General features: G+C 37.9%; 1 protein-coding gene across 1 annotated transcript; it reads right to left on the bottom strand.

Moving 5' to 3' along the window:
- Positions 1–1266: 1266 nt before the first annotated feature.
- On the bottom strand, positions 1267–10702 carry LOC135226080 (uncharacterized). Its single transcript, XM_064265543.1, has 7 exons — positions 10531–10702; positions 7086–8744; positions 6323–6438; positions 4919–5050; positions 3268–3462; positions 2769–2885; positions 1267–1967 (listed from the first exon to the last, which is right to left on the bottom strand). The coding sequence occupies exons 1-7, from the start codon at positions 10607–10609 to the stop codon at positions 1746–1748; spliced, it is 2520 nt and encodes an 839-aa protein (XP_064121613.1). The 5' UTR covers positions 10610–10702; the 3' UTR covers positions 1267–1745.
- Between the last annotated feature and the right edge of the window lie 1512 nt (positions 10703–12214).

Consider the following 12214-nt stretch of genomic DNA (forward strand, 5'->3'; position numbering starts at 1 on the left):
ACGCTATACAATAATTCACTTTTTTCATAGGTTGTATATTGACATATCTTTTACTTCCATCCCCATTTCCTGCCGAGAGTAACCAGTATGCAGTCACACGAAAAGTTATTCAGGCAGGAACACGGTATTAAGCCTGGAATATATCCACCTTTGTCAAAGTCCAGGGTAAACTCGTGTTAAGTAGAGTAAACGGCCCCACGAAGATATCGTTTTTGTGTCGAACGCACACACTAGAAATGGGTGTATATATAATACTTTGATCCCCCGAAGGGCTAGTACTAAAACAGGCGTCCCAAGGAGCTTCCGCTGTTTTTAGTACTATAGTAGATTCACATCAACCGTGCATCTGATGTCTAGGCCAGTCCCTTACGACACTCCTGATTGGCTGTTGATAAGCCAATTACGGCCTGGAGGCTGGGAGCTCTCTCAGTCTCAGTCTCTCGAGAGAGTTCACATAGGCAGGATGTATGTTCCACCTCCCTTGAAATACACGGCTGAAGAGAATTTACTATAGCACCTCGGAGTAGGTGGATACATACCGGGCTAATATCAAGGAACACCCGATAGAAAATATACCTCCTTGCTACGCGCTAAGTTAGCCATGCTTTAGTAGATTTCTGAAGAAAACCAAAGATGCTTGATAAGTTTCCGGTTTTATTTTAATTGCAAGTCTACAACATTCCTCAGAGACGTTAATTAAAACTTAGCCAAGATGTTTACAAAGAACTTCAACCAAAATGATGGTCTTGACAAAGAATTACAAGTGTAGGTACACCTTGGGACTTCAAATTTAAGATGATCCTAATACTCTGAGAAGTCAAAGGAAAAATTTAGGTACATGGAAATCCTGTACAAAGGACGCATATTATTTTACATAAAAAAAAAAACTTTGTTTAGAGAAAGTATAGTTTTCAAAGATAGAAAGTGGAAAAAGGAAACCGACAAAGAGTTTGTTAATTCTATTTCATGAAGACAAATGCTATATTTTAATCTGAGATAAAACACAGAGACAGAATCTAAAAGTGTCTGCATTAGAGGTTAAATAATTTGAATCTGCTGATAATTTATTCCCGTTCCAGTGACTATGCAATGTGGAATACGCTTTATTCATGGGACGCAATGCTGGAAACTGCAAGTATGTCTTCATTACATGATTGTATAAGGGTAATATATATATATATATATATATATATATAATATATATATATATATATATATAATATATACATATATATATACATATGTATCTATATAAAATCTGGACTAACTCTTAATTATGTGGCATGTTTGCTATTGAAATCTAACCTTGGTAAAAATAAATATATATATTTTCCATTTTGTAGCAAACTGATGAGAATATTGCAGATTGCGTTAATCGAAAATTTGCAGAAAAACATCTCAGTAACAGTTACAACTTGAATTCTTTGGCATTACTGTGAAAAATATTCAATTTCGTGAATATAACAAAAAAGAATAAATGAGTAAAAATATAAGAAAAAGGCTTGGCTTGAATTTTTCTGATAATCTCATCAAAAATTTATTGTGGCTTTAAGGTATATATAAATATTTCTTGTCTTCAGTGCATGACGATGATTGAAATCTATATATTTTACTATTTTATTTTGATCTCCATCTCTTTCCAAGAAATTATATTTGAAAATAAAGTTCCCGAGTCCAATGTAGGTCTATGCGTCTTTAATCATTCTGATAAATAAATATCTATGAACATCTTCCAGTCATTCCCCTCAGGTGAACTGGATGGCCTTTATGTCAATAGGCAGCTTCGGTATATCAATGAGAGCGGCCATGGTCAGATAGAAGACGAAGAACAGGGCTGTGAGGATGGGGCAGACCACCCTGCACAAAGTGTTGAGCCTGGCTGCCAGAGCAGTCCTTCTGCTGGTCAGACGAGCCTCTGATCTGGTGCTGTACTTTCCAACCCCGAGAAGACATCCAGGGGCGCTTTTCTGAAATGAGATCAAATCAGAACTTATAGTAGGCCTACTTGCAGAATATTTCAGGCTAAGGGTACCAAGAGTGTATAGCTCTTTATCTGCCCTATTTCCTCCGGCACACTCATAAATGTATGCCGGTTTCTTTAAATGTATATTTTAGCATTATTTTCATGATTTTATCATTTCAGGAGGGATAAAATAAGACTATCAGCCCACGAGAATGATTTGCTTCCTCTTGGTATCGTTACGCAATCACTCACTTATTTAAATGATGGTATATGGGAGAAAAATCTACGAACTTCAGACATATCAACACGTTTTAGTCTAGTGTCCGGTACAACATTTAGAGACTGCGTTTTCTGTGCGTAACCGCCGGTAGAAAATGGTTTCTCTCGGCGTTGGGTGAACACCCTTATGCTCCGATATTAACGTGAAGTCTAAAGTAGTCTCTTTTCTTGCTTTGATATATATATATATATATATATATATATATATATATATATATATATATATATAATATACGTGTGTGTGTATTAACTATGCCTTTCATTTGTTTGCAGTCAGCAAATCTCCAAAAGTATACAACACGGAAACTTTGCATTATTATTATTATTATATTATTATTATTATTATTATTATTATTATTATTATTATTATTAAAACACAGAAACTCCTGCAAACATAAACAGAGGATGTTTTATTCAGGAAAGGCATTGTGCCTTTAACCGTTAATGGAGTGACATGATATCTAGGTTTATGTACACAAGGAAATACAAGTTTTATGTTGTTATTCAGACTTCGTTGCCCTCTTACCTTGCACCAATTGATGAAAACAACTGTGACGACGACCAGAAAGAGGCTTATGATGCAGTAAACGAACCAGATGTCGACGAGTTTCAAATAAGCCGTCTGGGGAATCGACGAACTCATCTGGAATGAAGTAAAAAATAAATAAATAATCCTGATTACCGATGACTACAGTTATGTGGGTTTTAAGAAGTCGTTGTGGGACTATTTGTTTTTCAATCTCCTGTTCAACCAAAAAAAAAAAGTGGATTAATTATATCGTTCTTCACTTCATTACCTATTATATATATTTTTGGGATTTGTTGAACGTGTTATAGAGACCTTTAGCGAAACTAGACAAAAACCGATCAGTTGATTTCCAAATTGCTCTTGTCAACTCACTGTCAGTACTACGTTTTTTTAATCTTTTGAAAATAAGCCATGCATTCCACCTGTGTCCGGAAATATACGGAGCAACTAGAAGAAGAAGAAGAGGGAAAAAAAAGTTGCTGGCAACTATACAGACCTGGGTGAAGAAAGCAGCCTCGACGAGGAGGGCCGTTAGAGCGACCATGACTCTCTCGTTGAAGTCCTCCACCGGGAAGAAGAAGACCAGGTAGCCTATGACGACGATGATGAAAGTCGGGATGTAGGTCGAAGTCACGTAGAAGGTCGACAGGTTTTTGAACGTTAGCTTAACTGCCTGGCCGCTGAAGTTCCCCTGAAACAGTCGATACAGTCATGGCGTCTATATTGACAGTAGTTCATGGAAGCAGGTATAGTAGATTCACATCAACGTGCATTTGATGTCTAAGCCCGTCCCTTACGACGCTCCTGATTGGCTGTTGATAAGCCACTCACAGGGCTGGAAACTCTCAGTCACTCTCGAGAGTTCACGTAGGTAGGATGTATGTTCCACCTCTCCTGAAAGAAGTATACCTCAGGAGAGGTGGAAGATAGATCTTACCCATGTGAACTCTCGAGAGAGACTGAGTTTCCAGCCCTGTGATTGGTTTATCAACAGCCAATCAGGAGCGGCGTAAGGTACTGGCCTAGACATCAAATCATAGACGGTTGATGTGAATCTACTATAGTAGGTACATCTGATGGCAATGTTTGTGATAGGTATCTTTTTTGGTTTTCTGTAGAAGAAGACTGACTATTGGGATGAGACTTTCTCTGTCCATCTGCACTTTTGCTGTCCGCCCTCAGATCTTACAAACAACTGAGATTAAAGGGCTACAAATTTGTATGTTGATTACCCACCCTCCAATCGTCAAACATGCAAAATTGCAGCCCTCTAACATTCGTAGTTTTTATTTTATTTAAGGTTCAAGTTAGCCAAAATTGTGCGTCTGGCAACGATAAAGCCAGGCCACCACTGGGCCATGGCTAAAGTTTCATGATCCGTGGTCGTTATACCGAGACCACCAATAGGTAGAGCTATTTTTGGTGGCCTTGATTATACGCTGTACAGAAAACTCTATTGCGCCTTGGGTGTTGTTCTGATGATCTAATGCTGTGATGAATATTATCTAATATGAGAGATTACAGTCAATAGGAAACAGCATCATAGCGACAATGTTTATTACCATTTTGACAGAAACGTCATTATCTTCAATATTTGTATCATTATCAAATATAATTACCAAGTATAACAATAATAACAGTCAGAGCAGGAGATGGTATTGTATTCCATTTTACATTTCGAAAAATTCAGTGAAGACGTTTTTTAATGGTCTCAATAATTATTCGGTTTTCTAATATAAGAATACTCTATGGTTTTTTTTTTATTATTATTTTATCTTCATTATTTTTCTTCTTCTTGTTCTTCTTCTTGTTCTTCTTCTTCTTCTTCTTCTTCTTCTTCTTATTATTATTATTATTATTATTATTATTATTATTATTTTATTATAAGTCAGAATGACTTTATAACTAATAGACTTATGAATTTTCGGAAATATAGCGTAAAACAAATTAAACAGAACAATTAACAATTCAAGGAAATGACAGATTAGTGGACAATGATAAAAGTTCAAATGAAAAAGATGAACATACAAATGCGATATCGGCAGATAAAAAAAAGAGGATGTTTTATTAAGATATTTGTATTTATTCATTTTCATTTTTATCAAATCATGTCAATATTTCTCATATTTTACTTTTTTTAGACCTACCTTGTTGTGTGGAATCATTATTTCCTCGGCCAGGAAATACTCCAGTAATTTGCGGTTCCCGGGGTAGCTTACTCCTTTGCCGTCTGGCACCAGGGCTACGTAGTCCTTAGTCACTCCAGAGAGCACGACGCCCTAGGAAATGGCATGTGGTTTACACACACTCACACATATATATATAATACACACACACACACACACACACATATATATGTATATACTCATATATAATAGTATAATACTATAGTATATAATATATTTGTTTTTGGTGTATTGGTACATACATGCATACACACACACACACACACATATATATATAAAAATATATATATATATATATATATATATATATATATATATATATACACGCATTAAGCTACAAATGTCCTTTAATATCTAATTCGGTCTACCACAGAATTAATATATCTTCATATAAGTTAACTGAATGGGAATTTTTAGTTGATAATAATTTCGTCGGCTCGTGGTAGCTGTGTGGTTAAAGGCGCTTCATTGTACATCCTGATTTCTGGGTTCCTAGACATTATTCTCAACTAAAAATTCCTCTTCAGTTAATATATATGAAAATATATTAATTCTGAGGTAGAGCGAATTAGATATTAAAAGACATTTGTAGCTCGATGTGTAAATATGAATCGCGCGCTGATGTGATCACACACACACACACACACACACATATATATATATATATATATATATATTATATATATATATATATATATGTGTGTGTGTTGTGTGCAGGGTGTCCATAAAGTCCAGTACCATTGCAAGTATTCATTGCTCAGAAACCATATAACAGAGAGTAATGCAGTTATTCGTAGAATGAAGTGCTCTGAATGTAAACTTGAGGAAATGTAGAACATTCTACAAAAAACTGTATTATCTATGTTATATGGTTTCCGAGCAATAAATACTTGAAATGGTACTGGGACTTTATGGACATTATATATGCATTAAGCTACAAATAACCGTTAATATCCACTTCTCTATACCTCGGAATTAATATATTTTCCTATATATTAACTAAGGGGGAATTTTTTTATTTTATAATAATTTCGTCCTCCATTGGATTCGAACCAGCAGACAGACAGAGGAGAAATCAGGACTTCAGTGAGCCTATCGACTCGGCCAACAACTACATCACTGAATTCCTGATTTCTCCTCTGTCCGCTGGGCACTGGTTCGAACCCACGTGAGGAGGAAATTATTATCAGCCAAAAATGTCCCCTTCGGTTAACATACGTATAAGAAAGTATATATATACTGAACATTTTAAGGTAACAGTTTCCAGAGAACTTAGAATAACAGTAGTACAGAAAAGCAATGATAAATCATACATAATACCAAGCTTCCTTCAAATAGAAATAGTACACACGAGTAATCACTCACCAGTCGACAAGTCTGAGTGTCGAAGGGGAAGGTGATGAGGTCGAACTGGCAAGATGTCGTCACCGTCAGTTTTTTCAGGAGAACCAGCGGGTTGTCTTTTCCTTCGAATTTCTCGTCTGGTAGAAGCAGAAAGGGATTAGAATATGCTAGATCCCTAAATTGTTGAAGTCTCCACCTCTGAATTATGAAAAATTATCCATCAATCACTACCAAAAATTTATTTTAACTCACCCTGATTCATTGCTCAAACTTTACAAGTCTGCCTGTAATTGGTGACTGTTTAGTACAAAGTCTAGAGCAGTAGTTGCCAGACTTTTCCAGTACGTGACCCCTTTCAGTAGTGCCAAACCTACCATGACCCCCACCTTTATAAGCCTTCTGAAAATGTACTTGTTTCCAGTGGTGCAGATACATTTTAAGCGTTAAATTAAAGAGTAATCACAGCAGAGAGAGTGATTTAATCATGTTTAATGAGAAGGATGTACTTGCTTTTTTGATACAAGCAAATCAGTATAAACTAAATATAAACAAAACTAACGAAAATCCCTAATTTTCTCAAAATCTTGGATCCTTCATGACCCCCAGAAAAAGGCTCATGACACCTTTGGGGTCATGACCTGCCTTTTGGGAACCCCTGGTCTAGAGCCTTGCTCTGGTAGAGCTCGAATGTGTAGAAATATAAGAAAATAAAATTAATTCCTTGGTAGAGTGAATATTCACCAAACTCCAGATAGACAGGCATAGGCCTACCCCATGTACTCACCCTCTAACAGCTTTGTGTCATCATCATCCAGGGGCATCGTCACGCGATGGGCAAGGAGGGTCGACCCCCTGTCCTTGATGTCACTGGTAGTGAAAGCATCCCCCAAGAATTCCACTGTCGGCATCCACGGCATCTGGGATTCATCATCCATGTGGATGAGGTTAAGGAAATCAGCGTCATTGAGGTGGTAGAAGCTGAGACGCGCGTCGTGCCAGGATATGCGAACTTCAATCTCGACGACAAAGTTGAAGCCAGTGAGGTCGAAGGCTCTCACCGAGAGCATGGCCGTGTGGATGGACACATTGACAGGGCTCATCTGGTTTTGGCGTGGGGGAGGTTTCTTTTGGTCGTACCCTGGAGGCAGCACGAGGAAACTGCAGTCTAGTTCATCAGAGCTATCCAGACAATTAGCCTCCATGTTGCACCGCTGTGGCAGAGTAATGCACGTGCCGTCGTTGCAAGAAAATTCTTGTTCCTTGCATGAAGTCATTCTAAGTGTAATTTCATTTTTGCCACACACATCATTTTCGACTACCCAGGTGTTCTCACCTGTTGGATAGTGGGTTGGTGACGTTTTGTAAAGTTTTGCATTTATTTCCGGTTTGTCAATTCTGCTCATCATCCAGTACCCAAAGTCGCCTGTCTTAGAGTCATTCCTCATCAGGGGATGTCCTGTTATCTGAGAATAGTAGGCACCCACAAAGCTAATAGTGTTGTTCTCATCACTAATGAAGTAATGCCTATCAAATTCTGACTTCGCACACAGCCCTCTTATTCTGACAAATGGCAGCTGAGGAAAATGGCAGGCAACGCACCGTTCCTGATTACATTCTTTGGAAAGCCACGCTCCACGAGCTGTTTCAACTATGTCCTTACTTCCCTTAAAAGCAATGCACGTTTCTGGCTCTTCTATGGGCCTCCCTCCATTCTTTTCAAAGTTTTTGTAAGTGACTTTCTTCCTGGTGAAAGTGTTGTAAAAAGACTGATCTGTTGCATTGCCCCATACGCCAAGCCATAATGTGTCTACATTGCCATGTGCACAAGAACTGGAGTACAGTGATGCCAGTTCATAAAGTTCTTTGTTGTCTTGTCTGTTTACAGGAACTTTCATTCTTCCCCCCAAAGCCCGGCAGAGAAGTTTGGCTTCATTGAAGCGACGTGATTCTGGAAATATGAAGTCAAACTGCTCCTTCTTGACACACAGTGCTGTTCCATTAACATCATCTATTTCAACTTCACTGACTTCAAATTTTGTGGAAATGTTTCTGAAATCAAGCAAAGGTTCTTGAGTAAAACCGAAGGATTGGCAACTGGTATATTTCCTCATCTCCCCAATTTCCAGTTTCTCTCCGTAAATCCTGAGATCAGCTATAGACCCACGAAAACTCTGAAACTCATTGAAGCCTCCACCTAGGTTATCCTGTTCCTGTCCGATAAAGAGCTGCCCTCCTCCTCGAATTAATAGTCGACTCGATCCTTTTTTAGTCTCGCGACCTGCTACGAGATCTCCATCTTGAACAACTTCAGAATTGATCACATCCAGGTCAATTGCAACACAGATGGACGTCCAGTGTCTTAGTTCTATTCCAATTTTCACATCTATCTCCCATTTACCGCTGCAACAAGTCAGCATGAGGATTTTCTTTCCATAGTCATAACCTGTAATGAAAGACCAATTTAAGACATTAATCAATATCACTGTAATGAAAGACACCTTAAGGAGTTCATTATAAAGATGACATTACAAAGCAAGCATTTATGTCAGGGATCAGGTTTCAGATCGGCCTGGACTTCTAACCAGTTATGCAAAATTGAGGAACTATTGCTGTAGTATCAAGACAGTCATGAAAAAAAATCTTAGTTGAAGCTGAAGCATAACTATTGATGGAGATGTATGTTTGAGGATTTTAGTAAAAGTTTATATATGGTTTCAAGACATGTAAGCTCTCTCCGGAGTGTGTAATATTGGTTTCGTCACACAAACTAAAGAAAAATGAGTTTTTTTCTGTAAAGTTTAATCTGTTATTGGTACATCAGTGTCTACAAACAAAATGAAAACTGTGCCACCATTTGCATTGAGGATTCAGAACTGAAAAAAATCTAGTCTCGGCCTTCAACTTAGAAATTACTTATCAGTACTGTACTGGTGATGGTCATTTGGGAGCAGAAGCTACAATTCAGCACAATATGATTACAAAAACAAATTGCCATAACCAGACATCAGTGACTGCTCCTTTTGCTGTCAAGTAAGCTAAACTCTAACATTTGATATCAAGCATTTCGATAGACCAGGCCAATGGAAATGTTGTCATATCCTCAGTGTTGGTTCAGTGAAGGAGGGTAACCACTGTTTTTTTGTTTGTTTGGCCTCAGGTTGTGACTGCACTGCATTAAAACATGTCAAACACATGTCGGCAACTTGCCACACACACACACACACACAGGTTGAATACAAGTAGCTGACTTTGGTAATTCTAACCAGTGCCTCAAATGGTTATCCAGCATTTGCCGAAAGTTCTTTCACCACTTATGGTCGTTGACTTGATTTCAACCTCTTTGTGATATGAATGAGATAAGTTGCCTAAGTGTTTATGACATACTTTTTTGTAGGGTGGATGCACCCTTACAATAATCTAGACACCAACGAGCTTTCTGTCGTTGTGGGGGTAGGAAAGGTCTATGGAAAAGCCTAAAACGGTCTGGGAAAGGTGTTTGGCGTTGAGTTAAAGATACAGGAATTTTATGATAGGATATTTACGATTCATTTATTAGAATGAAAATGTTAAAAAAAAAGTTGCATGTTAAACAGTGCATAACAATTATTTCTAATAAAATATAGCGTATTTATTTTGATTTTCGTTGCCGAAGATATACTCTATTTGACCTCAGAGTTTCTCGTAGGACGAGTGGTTTACATACTCGCCTACCGCCGAATCGGTAGTTGTAGTTCAATTCCCCGCTCTAGTAGTATTCTTACACCTCTACCACAGATGCACACCTTACCTTGTATCATAACTGCTGATGTCAATCAAAAGTTCTTAATTAAATGCCGATCTTCCAGCCAAAAGAAAATCAATTAATACGCTATTTAACTACAAGAAATAAACTCGCCACCAAATTGGTCAAACCAAGGTAGTATCGCCTTTGCCACAATTATTTATATAAATAAGCCCACTAATGAATTCGTCAAACATCCCTATCAAATCCGTCAAAACGTGGCAGACCCACTATCAAATTATTCAAATACATGATGAAGCATTTGCCATGCTTAATCATGAATAAACTATCAAATGAGTGAAAATGGCGTACCTCATTTGCCAGGTTTATGCTTAAATAAAATAAGCTTACTGTCAAATCCGCCGAAACATGGTACCACTTTGGACACTTTTAATGCGCGACCCGCCCCCGCCCCATCCCGCCCCTAAAACATTTCACCTTGAATTACCGATGTAGAATTCGTTGTCATGGTCGTGCTGCGAGTAGGAGACGACCATGTTCTCCTCGCGGGCCTGTAGGAGGCGCATCCTGAAACAGACGGTGATGGCGGTGAGGTCCGGGAGGTCTCCGAGGAACCTCAGGAACGTCTTGCTGGAGACGGGGCCCTCCCTCTGGAACGTTGCCAAGGTCACGTCTGCTGATTGCAGAAGAGAATCACTGGAAATTCCTTCGGCTTCGTGGAATGGGGACTTAATCAGCAAATCGAATTAGGAGGGTTTCTGATGTATCACTTTTTCTTATTTTTCATTTATTTCATCGTAGCGTATTGAAAATTAAAAATGAAGAATAGATATTTCATTATGCTCAAGATTTTTTGAAAAGTTCACTTCAAATATATATATATATATATATATTATATATATATATATATATATATATATATATATATGTGTGTGTGTGTGTGTGTGCCTGTGCATGTGTGCATACATATATATATGCACTTATGTAAAGTATACATATATATATTTATATGGTTTATTGCACTCAAAATGTAAGTGGTTTCTTAGATTGTTTCCAAGGAATTTTTACTTAATAATAATAATAGTAATAAGTTTTGTTAAAAATGGTTCCTGCATCAGCTCTATTAATCTTGTAGAGAGTCTTCTCTATTTTTCTGATGACGGCTTTCTTGGTGTTGCTTAGACTGGCGAGCAACGCACCAAAGGGCATGGTAAAATTTGGTTGAGTCATTTTGGTTTATTATTGCTTATAAAATTCTCTCTCCAACGCGACGTTTCGTCCAGATCTACAGGACATTTTCCAGCGATGACTGCTGAGGGACTGAATTCCAGTGGCGAGTCCTTCTTATATCCTGTTGTTGCAGACTCTCGAGTAAGGTCTGGAGAACCACTGGAGCAGGCTGAGTTTTCATTGGTTCCTGGGAAGGGGACTCATACGGGGAGCGTTTTCAAGTCTTACGGATTTTCTCAGCCGGGGAATATCCCTGGGAGCCTCTTGATTGGCGTCTACCTGAAGCAGCAACCATTTTGAACAAAACTTGTCTACGAGAGTGTCTCCTTCCGAAATAATTAATAATGATTTAATAATAATAGTAAAGGGTCACTAGCCTTCATCTGTGCCATCCCCTCTCACTGAGCAGGCAATGGCGAAAATACCGATGACCACCAGCAGACTGGGGTATGTGCGTGACCTTGACCTTGACCTTGACCTATTTACCCTCGTCTTCGGATGCATACCGCTCTCCTCAACAAACTGCATTGTATTGCATCTACGATTCTACCATCACTGAAAGAAGAGAAGAGGAAAATAGTTGAATCGAATTCTCTATGAGAACTTTTGTTTATATATAATATATATATATATATATATATATATATATATATATATATATATATATATATACGACCGAGACAGAGGGATACTTTTACAGTAACGACATTTTAAGATATCTGTCTCATTATCAAAGCTGGAATAATACATGAGAATATAAATATAAAGAATACATATATATGTTTTTGTGTGCATGTAGAGAGAGAGAGAGAGAGAGAGAGAGAGAGAGAGAGAGAGAGAGAGAGAGAGAGAGAATAATATGATTACAACCACATCTGGAAACCTGAGAAACAAAACATCTATTTCTAAGGTGGTCAAACGGTTTTCAGCCACGATATCAC

This window comes from Macrobrachium nipponense, chromosome 14, assembly GCF_015104395.2.
Source record: "Macrobrachium nipponense isolate FS-2020 chromosome 14, ASM1510439v2, whole genome shotgun sequence".
NCBI classification, from domain to species: domain Eukaryota; kingdom Metazoa; phylum Arthropoda; class Malacostraca; order Decapoda; family Palaemonidae; genus Macrobrachium; species Macrobrachium nipponense.